This window comes from Anneissia japonica, unplaced genomic scaffold (assembly GCF_011630105.1).
Source record: "Anneissia japonica isolate Jap-2015-1 unplaced genomic scaffold, ASM1163010v1 scaffold69_len1423075_cov170, whole genome shotgun sequence".
In the NCBI taxonomy this organism is placed as follows: Eukaryota; Metazoa; Echinodermata; class Crinoidea; order Comatulida; family Comatulidae; genus Anneissia; species Anneissia japonica.
The window spans coordinates 1,220,978-1,240,374 of NW_022748202.1; the positions used below are offsets into that span (position 1 = coordinate 1,220,978).

Sequence of the window (19,397 nt, forward strand, 5' to 3'; positions counted from 1 at the left end):
AGTCTGTATTTCTCATTTTTTTTATTCTTTTGCGTAAAACTAAAATTCATGCCAATATTTTTCCATGATTTATAATAATTGGAGTAATGCAAATGCATATTTTCTAAAAAAAGTCATTTTTAGTGAAATTTTGCCGGGAATGGGGCTTTAAGTTGTCGCACAGGCCAGTATTGAGTAAATGATCTTTAAAATATGGGAGCTCAAAAAATTGCCAAAAAATCCGAAATTGTTTTTCACTACAAATCAACAGTTTAATGTCTTGTTAATCATGTCCCAAAGTATTAGTTCTGAAAGTGGTCAACAAATCGTTTATTTAATGTTATTTTGATAGTTAATTCTATTAAACAATGTATGCACAATTAACTTTGAAAGGCAATTACTCAAAATCATGTTTATCTTGACTCTATGAGTGCCGTACTTTCATTTTCCAATAACTTAGGCTTGAAATGTCCAATTTCAATGAATGACCCCTCATTTTAAAGATCAAATACTCGGGTATCTGAAAATACCAAATCTTAACAAATTTTTGCTACAACTTAGCCATTTTGCCACAACACGCCTCATATAACAATCACAACGAACACACAACACAAAACATGTTGGTCAGAGACTCGGTCCAGGGCAAGAGCACAAGCTAGGCTAGGCCTCCTCTCTAGTCTAGGCTTGCTACCACTCACTAGAAGAACTACACTAGATCGAGGCCTAGCCCTAACTAAGCAGCTAGGCCTAGCTAGCTAGGGAGTGTGATGCCTAGGCTGGCCCTAGAGTCAGGCAACAATCAAGAGATAATTTGCACTCAATTAAGTACAGATGAACACATAAGCCTACTTTGTACCTTCGTTTGTCGCAGCCAATTTGTTACTTTCTTTTTTTCTCCAATTAATTCTGCAAAGAGCAAAGATTCAGCGATGACATAAAAAGATAAAATTAAAAGATCATTCATTGATCAATTGTGTTGTGGCTGGTAGTTACGTTACATTTCGCGTTCCACGTTGATCGCGTCAACGTTAAGTTAACGCAAAAATATTTATGTGATAATACAGTTAACAATATATTTATATATTCAAATTATACAGGGGGAGGGCGAAGCAAAGGAGGAACAACGTTCCTATACATGGTTTATCCATTGTTGGGTGGCTTTGGACAGGAGTGGCTTTGGACAGGGGTGGCTTTATTCCGATTTCCATGGGCCTAGTGTTGTTACATCATTGATATTTTTCGCCCAGTGGGTATTTTCCTCATGGTATTTGCCATTCTCTCTTATATTTGATGTATTCAAAATTGAACGTCAGCAATATTGTATTGTCTAAGTCTAAGAGTGCCACAGTATATTCAATTTCAGCTCCAACCTGAGGTGGGCAAGGCCCTTTTGTGCTCTTGGAAAATGTTAATTCCTCCGCTATAGGCTGTCTCTTATACACATCTAGATGTGTATAAGAGACAGAGCTACGGGGTTGGAGAGGTCTCGAAACATTGCACAAAAGTATTAGTGAGTCATACCCGATGCCATGTCGTCAATTTATGAGAAGTTCGTCAAAAAGTGGAAAACATTATTAAGGATCTTCTCTATAAATTGCTATTATTTTAATCAATCTTAAGGCTACGCAGTAAGAATAATTAAATAATATCGAATTTTATTCATGTATTTTTAAGCTAAATAAAGTGACCGTATTTGATCATAAAAAGAAAATTAGTAAACAAAACCCAAAAGCTGGTACTATTAAATAGATAGTTCCTGTAGTTAAATTTAGATATGGCTTATAAAAATAGTAGTCAAAAGAATGCATAAAATAAAAAAATCTTAGATATTACATTTACATAATTTAATATTCTTGCGCTAAAAATCAGCATGTTATCTTTACATTAAATATTCTCGTTTTTCGATTAAAATCTATCAAGTTCTTATGGAGCATTGACTATAATATTATTATTTATATTACTTTAAAGCAGTCATACTACATTAAAGCTCAAGGCAATAAGGAAATTAAACAATCAATTATATTCCCGCCATTATTACCTCAAATGAATATAATCCCAGTGAACCTTCTTTTGTTTTAATAAACTATCCCACTTTACACTACAATGCATGATACCCAAGCATTATCATTACACATATACAATTACATACGATTATACGAATAAACTTTATTTGTATTTTAGAAGAAAACACAAAAGCATCTTTAGTTGGCAAAAACAGAATACAAAAACCATTAAAATCCGAACAGAAAGAACATAAAAATTTTATTAAAATTGGTTAAAAATCTCGAATCTAAAATCGAACAGCGTGGCGTGTAAAATAAATTAAATATTTCATATAATTATTTCTTCGGTTTTACTTAAGTTAAGCTTGAGAAGGTTTGTTCACATCATTTTACAAACATAAATATATTTTCTATCCTGGTCCGGGATTCATCAATCTCAGCTAAGCCAAATGTCTTAAGTCAAAAAAGTTAAGATGTCCGTAAGCAAATATCCTAAGCTGATTTATCAAACCATCTTAGCAAATCTTAGCTTAAAACTCGTCTTAGTGGCACATGCGTACCGCCGACTTTTTATTAAGCAAATTTTCAAGGAAAGCAATATTGATGAATCTTCATGACTTTAAGCAAAACCATGGACTTACGACGATTTCTAGTTTGATAAATCCGGCCCTGTTCATTATCACCAGAAATAAAAGCATTTGAGTTTATTGATTGTCTTCCTACTTTTATCTCGCTATTTTTTTTTTTATTTGATTGTACTTTATTGTATGTGTTGCTGGGCCCTTTTTTTTTTTTATTTGATTGTACTTTATTGTATGTGTTGCTGGGCCCTGGAGGATAACTGACATGCTTTTACACTGATCAGGCTTTCCAGGGTAGGCCAAAAGAAGAAATAAATAGTAAAAAAATATAATTTACATAGGCCTAAATAATATAATTTCTTTCTTAAATGTTATTCCCACAAATGACACAAACACATACATTTTCTGCAAAGACAATTAAAAATGACATCTGAAACCCTTTAATTGAAGGAATTAATACAAAACCCATCAATTTATTTAAATACAAAATGCTCCTATAATTAGAATGGTATAGCCCTATTATGATTACATCATTACCTAGCGCGCGATGGTTTGATTGATGATTAACTGTCATTAATCTCCGTGGTTTGATAATTTATTGTTGTTATTCTTCGAAGCAAGATTTTAGACACAACCATAGTTTAAAGACTAACTTAAACTATATTTAGGATATAATAAAAACGACTGTATTTTGATTCATTCGTAACCGTATTCGTAGGCTGCGCAATGATGTGGGAGGCAGAAGAGGAATCGTGGGACCACGACGTTCAACGGCTAGCTGAGCAGTTAATAGTTGGGAATACTGCAGGTTACACAGGCCTAGCTTGCGGTAAGGATATGTATAATTTGTTGTGTCTAGGCAAAAAGGCAGATGTGGTAACTTTTGTTAAGACAAGCAAATGTATAAATGTTACAGTATTTTTAATGAGATAGCTTCCTCGCTGAATCTCATGAAATAATGTTGTATGTATGTATGTATGTGTGGTGTATATGGGACGGTATTATGTTCATGTAATTTAAGGATGACAGGTAAGCCGCGAGGTATGGAACGCCATACAGGCAATATGCTACAAATAGCAGTTGACTTCGACTTACAAATGAATTACACACCCATGCCAAATTACTTCATTTTGAATTAAAATATTATTTATGAATATTAATTAATTTTGGGTGTTTTGTATTTGATATGTAATATCTGGCAAAGATTGTATTGTGTAAAAAATATGCATTTTTATTGCCTTCTTTTTCATTGCTTATTAATTTATTTGAACTGTACTGTTGATCCACAAATATATTTCTGGAAAAAGAATTCTACTGAGTGAAATCTATATTTCTGTTTTACTCCTCCTTACCAACAGGCTGTTTTATTTCCCTTTTTAAATTCGGAAGTCATTAACGGCAAATGCAATTTTATCTAAACTTCAGGTTCTCAAGAAAGTAGGAGAGCTGATGCCCAGTATAGCACACCAGTCTCTGATGATGGAGGGATTGTAGCCCCATTTTCGCAAATTGATGTGAGGAGCAACTGCACAAGTGATATTACTGGGTCCAGAGACACGCGCAAACGAGCCCGAAAGGCCCAGGTTTGATTTCAAAGTTCACTGAATCAGGGTTGTGTAGTCTAGAGCTATAGAAAACTAAGGGTTGGGTGATATACATTTTAAGGGTGGGTAAATAATAACATCTGGTAAATTCTAAATAATAAGACTAGATTTTAAGGATGGGCAAGAGAGTTAATCAAGATGGGTGGAGGGCCATAAAATATACTTTAGAGTGGGTGGAAAACATCAAGGCCGGATGGCCCTGCCCACCATAACTACATCCCTGCTGAACTTGCTGAATCATATTTTATGTAAAAGTGTACCCATACACATTGGGCTAGTTTTATTCAATTAAAGTTTGAGAAGTTTTGGGCACAGTTCAGCTAGTAGTCAGTAGAATAATTATATCAAAATTAAAATAGACTAATTTTTCTTGTTTATTATTATTGACTGCAGCAGCCTAAGAAGAAAGCAAAACATGCTCCTAAAAGCAGTGAGCAGTTTGTTGGTGAAGTACCTGTACATGGGAAGGAAGTACAAATGCAGATAAATCAGTGCAGGTGCTCGGAGTACGATTCCCTCGTCCAGAAATATGAATTACTAATGAAAAAATACCTGATATTGGAGACACAACATGCGCAGATATGTGCACATGCCGCTGAGCTACAAACTTACAGAGGTAATGCATGAGCAGATCTAGAGGTGGGGTGGATAGAGCAGCTAGCTACCCCACATTTCTCATTATTCAAACTGTGCCCCAGCTTATGTAATCATTACCAGCATCATCATTATCATTTTTTTCATATTAACCCAGAAAAAAATTCTGTACCTGTAATTTGTGTCATTAACAGAAATAATCAGAATGCAGGAAATAACATTTTGTATGAGAGCTCAGCTCGCTAAACTATTGGTAGGAACTGCGCTTTATAACCGCAAGGAAGAGGCGCATTATAAATGCCCGTACCAGTACCAGTAGGCACTGTGTGTGCCTAAAATATAGAGATCCTTTTAGACCAATGGTACTTGGGTCAATCCTATCGCTGCTCTCCTTGACGACTGAAATAAAGTTACACCGAAGAGACAATAACATACCAAAGAGACGCAGGGGTCCCAAGTAGGAAGAAATCCCTTCCAGGATCTTGGTGAATGAGCTTTCTTAACATATTAATTTTGTTTTGTTGCATATGGTGACATCCATCAGCACTGACTTTTGTGAGACAATTAATAATGAACTAGTAGGTTCTTACTTGCTTGCGAAAGTGCGAGAGGCTGTCTGGGAGACCCCCGCGAATGTTATGCGTTATACTGTATATGTACTGTATGATGTATGCAAGCTATGAAATTTCCGGAATTGGATGAAAATAGTGTTTGATACATATATAATTGATGCACTGTACTAGTTGACCTGTTGGACAATAAAATATTTCTTACAATGTATTCTCTACAGAACTCTCAAACATTGTGGACAACCTAACAGAATTCAAAGATTCAATGGTTGCAGCACTGGCGGGAGTCCAAGTAGGAGCAGCCATCAAGCCAACAATTGGGATCAAACCAACAGAAAAGGTTAAATATAATTTAAACACATAAGTATACTAGAGCAGTCACTCCATAGAGGGCATATGTCCACCCTCTGCCTGAATACCAACAATAAGCATGCCATGTATGTTGGGAGAAATTGCAGCATACCCTCAACAAAATAATGTAATCGCCTGTTGCATTCAGGTACATTATTAAATTCGAGGGGCAATTTCATTATTTTCTTTATGCTCAAGGGAAAATAATTGAATTTTTTTACCTTGTTTTTCGACCTTTTCTTTAAAATTAAATGGTGTCTTTCTTTGATTAATATGTACCATTCCACTAAATTTTATGATGATCCATTTTTTAGTTTTTGTATAATCTTGCAAACAGACAGACAGCAGTGAATACATACCTTCTTGGCAGAAGTAATAATAAAATAAATAATATAAATATTGAACTACTGTATATAACCATGTATGATGCATATTTACCATTTGCAATACTGTAGACAGTGGTGGCTCCAGGAATTTTCTGACATTGGGTTCAATAGTTCTGGCAGGGGGCGGGAACCAAGGGGTCAGCTAAAGTCTTGGTTAGGGTCCCGGAATAGAATTCAAGGATAGATCTGTGTTTCCAGACCATGTCCACAATGTTAGGAATTGGCAACAAAATGTTTGGATCAGCAGAGTAATTTTTTTTTGACTGGCGACGGAGGTCCATGCGTGTTTAATGAGGGAATTTTCCCTGACCGCTCGCTGACTGTAAAATGTACTGGTAACCATCTGCATAAAGATCTTGTTGTCATGATGTATTGTCCCCTGAAAATTGCAAAAAAAAAATTCATAAAAAAATACTTTTGAAATTAACTTGCTCATTTTGCAGTAACATACAAACTATCATCTTGAGCATAGAAATTCTAAAACTTAAAAAATATGTACCCTGATTTTGATATTGGATGATAATGATCAAAATCATAAAAACACTTCCAGTCACTGGAAGTGTTCCTATCATTTTTGGCTGTAAAATCATGGGTAAACACTTTTTTTACATATTTTTAATACAATTATTTCTATGTTCAAGTCGATAATTTTTATAATACAGTACTGTACTTCAAAATGAGTTAAGTTAATTTCAAAAAAATATTTTTATGATATTTCTTGCTTTTTTTATGGGAAAACAAATCATTAACTGACATACAGTAGTGAGTCAGTGGCATACTTTACTCTTGTGTAGGTAATAGGTAATCTGTATTTGTGGTAATAGAGAAGGAGTGATGCCAGTAAGTGGTGTGTGCTTACTGGTGGGTGGCATAGAAAAATAAAAACACAATTTGTCGCGGAGAAGAAAAAATTATATGTATTTTTTACATAATGGTAGACTCTAAAATTTATTAAATAAACATATAAAGCCACAAAATTGTCATAGTTTCCACGGATTCTCCCCCTAATTCGCTTCTAAGAGATTTTGAGCAACGTCCGTCCACATGGCCGATGTGCTATTTGAAGAACCCAATGAAATTTTCGTAAAAAAGCAGGGGATGGTTTACTGCCAAATTCACCCACCAGCAGAAGGACCAAATGGAAACAAGTCTTCAGACTTCCATGGGTTATCTTTGGTGCATTTAACAAGGTGGAGCTTAGGCCCTCAACCCCCTTTAATTTTTTTGAAACGGCGGAAAAAGAAAATTTCTTAAAATTCTTGGTCTGAAAGTGCCATTTCTGGCCATCTAAAAATGCCAAATTTGATACCTCAGTCCCAACTACTGTATGGTAGGACGGAGGATGTCTAAACCCTCCATCTGTAAAATGGGCTTTCTGGGCCCTCTATTTCAAATTCCTGGAACTGCTACTGAATCCAATCCATAAATGTTTTCTGAATAGCTACTTTCATTTTGATTGTAGATGGAAAATGGCCGTGGTGGTTTGGTGGAAAATGGAAATGCTCCAGCACATGGATTCTGTAATGATACTGGTCCACCAAATGAAACTGTAAGACTATTTTTTTATGCTTCATAAGATTGTAAGTATTTGTAATATCTATTAATAATGTGTTTTATTTTATGTGTTTTATTTCATCTGTAGGTGGATATTGGCCATGGTGTTTTGGTGGAAAGACAAGTTCTTCAGCTTATTACTCAGTCGAGCACCGGGCCCACGAAGATGGTGCGCAAACTTTTTTCCACCTTATTCAAATCAGAGGAGGTTATTGGAAAGAGCATGAGCGGAAGGAAGAGTAATGCCCACCTTGAGAGAGAAGTTAAAGAGCAGCTAGATCCACAGCGTGTTAGCGCAATATTAGGTAAATTTATGACAGAAAACTATGATTATCATAGGATTAATAACTAATCCAGACTTAGTAAAGATTAAAGGGATAAATCTGTAGCTTAAGATTAGAGCGGTGGGTCTCTGTAGCTTGATGAGAGAGAAATTAAAGAGCAGCTAGATCTGCAGCGTGTTAACGCAATATTAGGTAAATTTATGACTGAAAACTAGGATTACTAGGATTAGCATAATCCTGGCTTAGTAAAGATTAAAAGGATGAATCTGTGGCTTAAGATTAAAGCAGTGGGCTCGTAGCTTGATAAAAGTGAAGTTAAATAGCATGCAGTGCATTAGCGCAATATTAGGTAAAGTTATGACAACAAATTATGATCAATTTCAGGGGGCCTGGTTCAAATCCTGCTCTACTGGTTAAGCATCATAAAGAGACTGGTATTATAAAGCCTCTCACTGTTTATATCAAATAAAGGGTTAGTTATTCAGAAGTAGTTATTAACATGTGATATGGTTTCTAATTTCCCAATTGATTGTTTTCAGATTTCACATTGAACCAGTATCCATTTGCATCAAGATCTTTCTTGCGACAGTCACTGGCCTGCAAAGTCCAACAGATGAACAGCAAATAGTCATCTACAAGTTTCAACTATTGGTTTATACATTAATGTATCATTCTACGATACATTTTATACAGTATTATGGCAATGCATGTTATTTATTTGTGTATTTTCAGTGTTATGTTGGGCTTGTAATGTTGTTTTGGTCATTAAAAACAGTATTAACTGACTAAATACATTTTCTTTGCATTATTTGTATGTTTCAGACTTAGCACATCCTAGTCATAGATTTGTATTGGCTTGACATTCCATGCCATTTAGAGGCTGCTTCCCATCACACATCCCAAAATTGACTTGGATGTACAGTACTGTTATATAAATAATGAATGTTTATGGATGCAATAGAAGTATTCTTTCCATTATTCATTTTACAACACACCTAAAATAGATCCTTGTCATTTGATATTTTATTTTATTTTATCTTCCAATGAAACATTTTCATGAAATGTTGTAAATAACCCATCTTTCATGATAAGAAATCCACCAATCAAACGACACAAATCTATTTTATAGTTAATAATTTACAGATATTTTTTCATAAATACACAATTTGTATTTGTGGGAGAATGTCTTCAGGTCTTTCTAACACCAGCATGGTCTTCTGCACTCCGTACACACTCGCCACCAGCCCATCTCCCATAAATTCAGATAATATTTCTGCATATATTTATTATATAATACTGTACTATTATTTAAAATAGACTTACTACACCAATTGCAAACCCCAATCATATATGCAGTGTTCTCCCTAGCATCATGGGCAAGCGTCATGGTAAGTGTTAAGTCCACCATAGTTGGGACTGACGCAAGGTATTTTTAATAATTACGAGGCATTGAAATGTCCTAAATTGTACTGTACTTCAAAATATAAATAAAAGCAGGGAACAGTTAAATAATTAAACTCTTCCCTGATAAAAGCATCATGGAAGATATTCCAAGCATCATGGCCAACTGTCAAGCATCATGGGGAAAGTCCCAAGCATCATGGTACCATGATGCTTCAAGGGCCTGGGGAGAACACTGTACAGTATATGAATATTGCAAGTCTTGCTCTCAATCACTATGGAATGTGATCTCAACAAATTTTACGGATACTGAATGGTTGAGGTCTGTCGCATCACCCAGAGGAGTTGAACAGTCTTCTAATCACAGGATCCTGGGTTCAATTCCTGTGACAGTTGGACAACTCCCTTAGCCTCATACAGAGACTTAGCACCGTATATCCTGTAATTGGTGAGTTACTTGCTGTTGGATGCGAATGAAATAAAAAGAAGCGTGTTATAGCCACTGTAGAGTATGCTGCATCCAAAAATTTGCAACTGATAGTATTTAATTTCCAATTACAAGTCTAGGCTATTGCAGTACTGTCTTCTTGAATTCAGCTGATCATGGGTTTTACCCAACGCAACAAAATATAGTAAGCTTTAAGGCTCATCACATCATCCTGAAGTAAATTCTCTAAACTTTGGCTCCATGTATCGATATATTGTCCTCTGAAAATGACAAAAATCAAAAACACTTTCTCATTTTACAGTAACATACAAATTATTAACTTGGGCATAGAAATTATTCAATAAAAATAAATGTGTACCCAGACTTTCCATGGATATTAATGATAAAAATAATAAAAACACTTCCTGTTACTGGAAGTGTTTTATCATTTTTTGCTGTAAAATTATGGGTAAACATTTTAAACACGCTAATTTCTATGTTCAAGTTGATAATTTTTGTTAATTTAAAATGAGAAAGTTAATTTCAAAAATGATTTTTACATTTTTGGTATTTTCCATGGGACAATACATCTTTAATTTAATTATCAGCCAATCTATGCAAAAAAGTGTTCTTTTTATGTAATTAATATATATATATATAATGTAATATTTATGCATCTTAATTTTTTTAATCTAATCATACGGCCAAATAAAATGTTGGTGTTGGCCACGTTTTGGGAAAATCCAAGTTATTTTTTTTTTTTAAACAACCAAATACGTGTTTATGCCTAAAAAGTAGAAAATACACAAATAATACAACAATTTTGTATTCGCATCATGTACCATCCAGCAAAATAGGCTAGCCTTGGCCCCCATAGCCTCGCCAAGGCTATTCCAGCCTTCTTTGCTCATAAAAAAATACTGTTAGTTGGGTGTGGCCAACAAATTTCTTTTTTTTTTTTTTGGCCAAATATTGTAATTCAAATATCATTGCACAACCAAACTATTACACATTAACAAACAACTTAAATTTAATCATGAATGCAGCATATCAGTTGGCTAAACTGGTGGTAGCCACTGTGTGTTTGCTGAACCGTGGAGATCCTATCGGATCAACACGGCCCCTTATTAAATTCTATTGCTCTCCTTGCGATGGGGTAAATCATTCCATGGCTTTACCAACATAAATTGTTGATCAGAAATTGATTGTCTGCGGCTCCAGATATTTTCCTGTCCGACAAAAATCCCTGGTGGATAGTTTACATGGCTTGGTATGGCCCAAATTGTGCTTTTAGACCACAATATTTGGGATTCGCAATGTTATTTGGATAGGAAATGACCTCGTCGGCAAATTCCCCCTGCTGGCGGCACCAGTGTTAGAATACATGCATACAATGAGGCTGGGAAAAGTACAAAACTGCTGAAAAGTCCTTTGAAATGCAATGTCTCTTTATTTCCATGTTTTTTGTTACATAACATCAATCAACTAACAGTTTAAAATACAGTCTATGATAAATATAATTGCAACATACAGTACAGGTTTATATAATAATACTTATTGATTGGGTATCTCTAAGGGAGATAAATCCGCCGGCATAAGATATGATTAATTGTATGATGATCACATTTAAGATATAGCAGTTATGTTTATATTTATTTCAAACAGCGAATAATCGCCACTTGCAGGTGACACTACATTCCTTTTTTATTTGCTGATTTTTCTTAAAATACAAATCCTTTTCACCTTTCTTTTTACCTCTATGATTCTAAGTGCTTTTTCAGATAATTATCCCTTGTAATACCTTTAAAATTTTATTGACTCCTTTTATTCATTCTATGGTTTTGTAAACTAGCGCAAAAAACTTAAAATTACATGCAGTGAAAAATAAGAATTGAAAGCTCCAGCAACTAATAAGTGTCGGTACAGTAATAATAATTTAACAAGCTATTTAATGAATGTGCAGAAATTAAATGTATGGAAAAAATATGTAAAAATGTATACTGTATATCTTGAAATGAAATTATACAATATTTACAGTGTTAATACAATGATGTTGTAAAGGACAATATTGTACATGACACTTGTTCCTTTCTGTTTTTATTATATTTTGAGAACTATTGGAAAAAGTGTAAACATTGCATGCAGTGAATAATAATGCACTGGTAGCTCAAATAACTAAATAATATTTAAATTATTACAATCATAAATAATTTAAGCTATTACAAGGATAATTACAATGTGAAAGTTAAATATATGGAATATTATGTAAAAATGTGCATAAAATCAAAATATTTATTTAACAGTGTTATAATTTAATGATGAAGTAAAACACAAAACTTTACATGACAAATTTATGTATGTAATTAATATTGAAACAAATGTATGAATTATACATGAAAAATAATATTTGAGAAATAATATAAATTTAATTACAATGGTCATTATTAGACGTACTGACTTAATTATTTATTTATTTATTTATTTTTTTATTATATTTTGTAAACTGGGAAAATTGTAAAACAATGGCAGCTCATGTTACTTTAAATTGATATAAGTATATAAGATGGTACATATTTTAATAATTATCAAGAAATCAATATTGATTTAACAATGTTCGAAGTAATCTTTGTTGCAATTTGTAAGGAAATTGAAGTTTAACAATTAAAATCGAAAGAAGATAAACATGAATTTTGTAATTTTGTACACCATTTTGCTGAACAAGAAAATAGTTCAGATAAAAACATCACCCAAGGAAATTTTGTCCTCAAACATAATCTATTCATTATTTTAACTTTATAAATACAAAACGTCAAAATTGAAATCATTTCGTTCAATCTTTCGCTATAGCTTCTAATAACGATTTTGTTCCATTGTACTTTATCATATATTTAAAAACATAATCGCATCATAGTGTCTAATTTCGCCTAACATGCTTCTATATCTTTGCATTTAAATAGCATGTGCTCTTCATTTTCAGTAATATTACAATACTCACATAGATTGGTTGCGGATAATATGTTTTAATTTTCAACTCATGTTTTAATGTAACTGTTTTTAAATATTTTAATATTTTGGTTTTTATTATACATTATTTGGCCTATGTTAATACAGTAAGTAATTAATCTTACCGGTATAAAACTTGTGTATTACTGTAAGACTGACTGCATTGAATTATCGTAGCTCATCTATTTAATACTACGAGCTACTTTTGAGATGCAAACATATGAATCGGCTTTCCCATTACAGAAATTTGGATAAACCAGAGCAGCGAAGTTACTTCAAAAAATACATCCTGGGTGCGCAGCGTTTAGCCATATACTCAATGTGTGTGTGCCATGCAAGATTCTGCTGGAGATAAAGTTTGACTGGTCCCCCACTACCTTTATTATGTTATCTGTACTGTGACAATCTCCTCAAACTGAGACATTATTACTTTAGTCACAAGCACATGGAGACTAGCAAGAAATTTTAAATTCGTAACAACTATTAAGGTATGAAATTTAAATTGAACAAAAATGAATTTTAGACATGAAAAATCATATTTACATTTAATTACAATGATGATCAGTAAATGTACCGACTTTCTTCGATCTCCACACTACACTTCATCAAGTAATTTTATTAAAAATTAAAATTAAATTAATTAATTAATTTAATTATTATTAAATTTAATTACTATTGATTGATTAATCAATAGTAATTTGTAAAGTGTCAGTATCCACGGCAGGTACAATGTTCAGTGGCGCTAATGACGGCATTATTCAAAGTGCACATAATAAATTTAACTTATGAAATTGTAAAAGAAAAGCTATTTACATATCTACATTTCTGTGTCAATTACTCAGTATGAGATTGAAAATAGTTAAGCTTTTAACCATTTATTGAAAAGAAAAATGCTTGAAGATAAACACGGATGTCAGTGCATAAGGCATTCCATAATATATATACAGGTATATATATATATGGGCAACAAGTGAAAATGAACGTTTTCCAAAATTTTTCAGTTTCCATTTGCTTTGTTCAAGAAGCTGCTTTATACTAGATGATATGAGAAGGCGTGTTATGGATTTAGGTTTAAGAATGTCAGAAATGTATTTCGGTGCAACACCATTGAGTGCCTTGTAAGAAGCATTATCTTGAATTCATTCACTGATCTTAAGCCAGCTATCTATTTATGTAATACAAGTTGAAAAAATTATGAGTTTTGGCCTGAAAAATTATATTAACATTTAATTACAATGATTAGTAAATGTACGGACTTTGTTCGATCTCCAGACACCACTTTATCAAGTAATTTTATACTACCTGTAAATATTGATGAAAATAGTTTACAGTAAGGCCTAATTCTATGAGGAGAATATTGGTAATTAGTAGATGGGTTTCGCTTGCAACACATGGTAGTTATTTGCACTTGTTATTTAATTGGTGTACAGACTACAATACTACAATAAATACCGGTACATTTAATTGATATTACATTAATTCATCAACAACACAAAATGATCTCCCTCCAAACGTTTTCCATTAGTGTATAAAACTTTGTTTCTCATTAACATCAACATTCTATATACAGGTCCTAATCTCTGGAAAATCATATCATGCAGTCAAAACTACAGAAAAAAAAATCTCTTGAATTCCTAACCTTTTCTCACTCTGATTAATTTCTTCTTTTTGAAATATGGAAGGAGGTATAATACATGTATTAATGTATGCAGAAAAATGCATAATACTACATGAATTGTAATGAAATGAAAATACAATGTTAAATAATAATTATTAAAATTTTTCTTCTTTTCTTGTAAAAGCATTGGTTCTCCAACCTGCGAATTCAATTTTTCTCCCTCCAAAATAAATTATAAAGATTTAAAAATTATAAATTGTAGAATAGTTGGCCTATTAGTACTAAGGGGGAAAATTATGTCAAATATGGTCAATGAAATATCATAGCAAATTTGAATTCAAAACCACATTATATTTTGTTTGGTGCAACTAGGGTTGTTGACATACACGTCAACAGGTTTTAGTAAGTTTCTGTTTGAAATCAGTCGTCGGGGGTAGATCCAGAATTTGCCAAACTAGGGGTGGGTGTACCAATGATCAGAATATAAGTGGGGAGTGCCAGCAGCTGTGGTATAACAAAGGGGCTGAAGGCTCTATTGAAACATGTTGTTTTGTATTCTATTTTCTAACACATGGTATTGGTATGCATTTAAATAAAAAATGTAGTAGCCAAATAGAGGTGTAACGCGCTACACACGTTCTTTAGAAATTCGATAGCGCCATCGCGCACGCATGTAATCGCGAGCGTGCGGAACGGACATATACCGTACGTTTCGTTCTTAAGATGCATTACATCAATAAGAGCTACAGGTATCAGACACATATCGCCTGAACAGTCGTGTAAGTAATTAAATGTATATTGTTAATATATGCAGACAACATGAACGATAAGATATTATATGTATGTACAGTATATAATGTAGGCAATATTAACGGTAAGATATACGCCCATAAAATATAAGTAAACGCCGATAGTAAAGTACGTTATTTTAATACGTATGTAGGTATTATTATAATAATAACGTCACTAGGACTGATCGTATTATTGTGATAAAATGTGATATGGTGATTAGTAGAAGTAATTAACTCGTTCTAATTATAACTTGTTATTTTATTTATAGTTTTCACCGTGCTTAATAAATTGCATGGAATCCAACAGTTGGCCGTGTGATTATTATTGTACGTGTTGACACTCACTGGGCCGGGATCGTATTTATTCCCATCGAACCCAGTACAAGAGGGATGCTGTTGGATATGCCCCTGGACGAGTGTCTCATGTTTCCTAATATTGTTTTATTTGTTACATAGAACCTTCTTTACCTAAATTTACATACTATTTTCTTCAGTCATTGGCTACCAATAATAATTACGGTATTTTTTAAAATTTTGCATTGTTCCAAATGACGATGGGGGAGTGTATTTTGTGAGAGGAGTTTATTCAGGGTGCGAGAATTTATTTGGGAAGTGGATTATATTCACAGGGAACATTGATTTGTAAGGGATTGTGACGGTAACATGAATAGTTGTCTACTACAACTATTTAAATACATACTGTATTATTTTAGGAATGTATTCACTATACAAATGTGGAAAACATAATTATACATGAAGACTTCCAATTTGTTCTATAAAATTACTTAATGTTTAGATTAAAAGTAACTTTGTGTGTAAAGATGACATAATCAGTTACAGAAGTGCAAGTTTTTCATTACCGAGGCTCCAAAGCTACAGAAAGTATGGTCTCTGAATACCAAGCACAAATAGGAGGATTTAAAATTAAACTTAAACATCACATGTGGCTTACAAGTCAAACAACTGATCAAAGGTTAGAGCAGCTTAGCTCAGTTGGCTAAACTGGTGGTAGCCACTGTGTGAACCGTAGATATCCCTTGGTCACCGGTTGAATTACCACTGCTCTCATTTTTGTTTCAGCTGGAGGTCTGAAATATATTAACTTTCAATAGCGCACTGTTTTTTGGATGAGACGTTAAAGTCGTTGGTCCCATGTGCAATATGGCCCATGTGCATGTTAAAGAACACAGTACAGTCTTTGGAAAAGAGTAGGGGGTTGCCTACTGATGTTCCGCCCAATCACCATCAGAAGAAATCTACTTGAAATAAGTCCTCTTCATACTTTGGTGGGTTATCCTTGGTGTTCACACTGAATAAACCCAATCAAGCAATTAAAGGAATAAGAAAAGCAATGTCCAGAATAATAACATATTAAACAAAGTATAAAATCACAGATTTTACTGGCTGTACCAAGTCTCACAAATTTTAAAGAGATAAAAAATATTTTTATTGGATTTCATCAGGGTTAAACTCAGCTGGACAGTATCAGGTATGAAGATATAGGACTGTTCAGACATAACCCTGTTGTTAACCCAGGCATTAGTTTATATTCCTCTTTATCTTGTAATTAGATTAGTAACTAGTATGTGAGCACAGCTAGGCTTGCATATCATTAATGAATGGCTTGCTTTCATCCCATTATTACTTGACCAAGTATGGATTGTCAATTTTTTTTTTTTTAGCTTGTTAATTCATCAACGGCTGTGTGTGGTGAATCTAGGTGAGGGCACAAGTACTACATGGCTGAGCTTGGAGCAGATCAAGACAAACTAAAATTAGTATTTTATTTTTAATTTCTAGCTTGTTTTTAAAATATTTACACATTTCTTTTGCTATAATATCATCAAATAATCCCACTTTGTCAGTCCTATCATCAGTAATACTCTTTATGAAACTTTTTGAGTTACTTCATGGACTGTTATTGTATAGTTTCCTCATTCATCATCTATTCCTACCACTATGTTATCTATTAAGGCCAAGTACAACAGCGTCGTGAGAATATTAAACATTTTCCAACTGTCCCTGATGACAAACCTAGCACGATTACAAATCACGTCGGGCTGCGTCAAATGATGCTGTCCATGTTGGCCTTTAAAGCCATAATTGAAAAATGTTTGTTCATGTGGAAAACCAAAGAAAAACTAGAGTTCTGTCCACACTATCATTATTTTGGTGACAAATATCTGTGATTTGCCCAAATATTAAAGGCTGTGATATAAAAATGAGAAATTTTGTATTGATTGGTTGTTATGCTGATGTAAATTATAGAGATTTTATGTCTTTTTTATAATGTCTTTGTATTTGAACCTACATACTAATACTTTTGTATTTACTGTATGAGGTCCTCTTTGAACCTCTTGTGAAATATTGTTGAATATATAATTATGAAATCATTATGTCCATATAATGGACATAATATGGCATCATCATGTCCATATATTGATGTGATATGTCATCATCATGTCCATATATGGACATGATATGGCATCATGTACATATATGGACATGATATGGCATATGGGTGTGATATGGCATCATCATGTCCATATACGGATGTGATATGGCATTATCACGTCCATATATGAACTTGATACGTCATCATCATGTCCATATACGGACATGATATGGCATTCTGTACATATATGGACATGATATGGCATATGGATGTGATATGGCATCATCATGTAAATATAATGGGAAAATCACACACAAATGTGATGATAGTGTGGAGAATGCTTAAAAAGTAGCTGCTTTATGGCGATCAACATAGCAATTCCTTGTCGCTGTTATCAGTTCACGTTGGAAAACGTTGTAGCAGGGATCACCGCGTGCAGGTTAACAGCATGATCCCCAAAAGATAAATATATATACACATAGATATATGCACACCTATGTGCGAGCCCATGCAAGGGAGGCTTATCGTAAGGAATTGGCTTTTGAGGGTCCCTATCATGTAAGTAAACAAGTACGTACAAGTTATACCTACATATATGGTTTATAGGCAAATTACTTCTATGATATTTCATTGACTTTTATTGACTAAAAAAGCTACATTGGGATATTTTTCATTTTGAGGGTAAGCTGTAGATCATAGGTTTGTCATACTGTCTCTGTCTTCATGTTATAGTTGTACATATTTATTTATCCAACTACTTTAATTACATACTGTATACATTTTCATAACGGATTACAAGACATTGTCTAGAGCTTCTCATATCAAATGGGAGATCACAAACAGATTAATTAGTTTAAGCTTCTATGAAAGGGATCACAAATAAAACACAACAGATCAATTAAACCAAAAAAAAAAAAAGACTTTCATACTCAGCAATGCATGTACAGTATGTGTCTGTGGAAATAACCATCACAAAAAAATAAACCTTGGTTAAAAGAAAACTACAAAAGGTTGGTCTGACCTTGGGCAGACTAAGAATTAAGAATGCACTTCACACTTCTAATGCAATCTCAATTTATGATGCCATAGTCAGTTGCACTGCTTTATTCAGCCGAAGGCCTTTCAGTCCAGCCTTCCTTGGTGAGGGTGGGGAGCACAACCATCACAGATGATCTACTACTTTATTTCTTCAGTAATGCTCCTCATGAAAGAAACACCCTGCTGGACATCACCCCTCATCTTCCTCATATCTTCCTGACAACTATTCAATCTAACAAAAAAAAATTCAGACAGTTAACATAGGAGATATAGACACACTGTTCAAATGAGCTTTGCTCAACTTAGCTACCCACGCTTACTTTCATTACGTAATTTAACATTTGTAGTATTCAATCCCAATTTTCTACACTACCGTAAATGATCAAATAAGTGCCGCTCTTTGAAGGCACTTTCGAGAGTGCACTTTAAAATGGTGTTTCCTACCTTGCATATGCCCATGGTACTATAACCTGGACAGTCTACACTAAAAATAAAATCCTGTCTTTTTAAAGTGATACCACATGCGTACATAGGCCTATCTCATGCTATGTTAGTATATTCATGAAGGAAATTTCCCCCAAGTTAGTTTCGGTCCTTGTGACACAACGTTGTATCATAGAGCTAAGCACTTGAAAGAGGCACTTATTCAATCATTTAAGGTTTTTATTTTTCATCAGTAAAGAATACTTACCATACATGGGTAGAAAATCAAATACTATCTGCTCTACAAAAAGTCTGGTTGATTTTTTAATTAACTTCAACAAAAATAAAACTCAATCTGTCAGACACTGATTTACACTGTCTCTACCACTATAGCCT

The 19,397-nt window shown here is 33.6% G+C and overlaps 2 protein-coding genes across 7 annotated transcripts in view; one reads left to right on the forward strand and one right to left on the reverse strand.

Moving 5' to 3' along the window:
- Positions 1 to 835: 835 nt before the first annotated feature.
- LOC117120758 (serine/threonine-protein kinase TBK1-like) overlaps positions 836 to 19,397 on the reverse strand; it is an 87,157-nt gene continuing 68,595 nt past the window's right edge. For 3 of the 4 annotated variants that reach the window (XR_004447414.1, XR_004447416.1, XR_004447415.1), the window contains 2 exons: positions 6,120 to 6,446; positions 836 to 885 (listed from right to left, as the gene is read on the reverse strand). Coding sequence is in view for 1 of the 4 variants with exons in the window: in XM_033265839.1 (XP_033121730.1) it covers positions 18,717 to 18,810 (94 nt within the window). In the remaining 3 variants the exon portion in view is untranslated. Of the gene's footprint in view, positions 886 to 6,119; positions 6,447 to 11,163; positions 18,811 to 19,397 lie in introns of those variants that run through there. The other variant, XM_033265839.1, reaches the window with a different exon arrangement.
- LOC117120761 lies at positions 3,074 to 8,695 on the forward strand. Of its 3 annotated transcripts, none has more exons than XM_033265843.1 (7): positions 3,075 to 3,392; positions 3,989 to 4,146; positions 4,564 to 4,783; positions 5,552 to 5,670; positions 7,530 to 7,616; positions 7,710 to 7,926; positions 8,445 to 8,695. In XM_033265843.1, the coding sequence occupies exons 1-7, from the start codon at positions 3,290 to 3,292 to the stop codon at positions 8,531 to 8,533; spliced, it is 993 nt and encodes a 330-aa protein (XP_033121734.1). In that variant the 5' UTR covers positions 3,075 to 3,289; the 3' UTR covers positions 8,534 to 8,695. The 3 variants fall into 3 exon arrangements, with proteins under 3 accessions (XP_033121735.1, XP_033121734.1, XP_033121732.1); XM_033265841.1 differs by having other exon boundaries at positions 3,076 to 3,392; positions 4,561 to 4,783; XM_033265844.1 differs by lacking the exon at positions 7,530 to 7,616 and having other exon boundaries at positions 3,074 to 3,392; positions 4,561 to 4,783.

Bases quoted from the DNA above. Each gene is read 5' to 3' on its own strand.
- LOC117120761 (XM_033265841.1), top strand. From the start codon at position 3,290: ATGATGTGGGAGGCAGAAGAGGAATCGTGGGACCACGACGTTCAACGG. The intron at 3,393-3,988 runs GTAAGGATATGT...TCTAAACTTCAG, and splicing joins TTACACAGGCCTAGCTTGCG to GTTCTCAAGAAAGTAGGAGA. The intron at 4,147-4,560 runs GTTTGATTTCAA...TATTGACTGCAG, and splicing joins AACGAGCCCGAAAGGCCCAG to CAGCCTAAGAAGAAAGCAAA.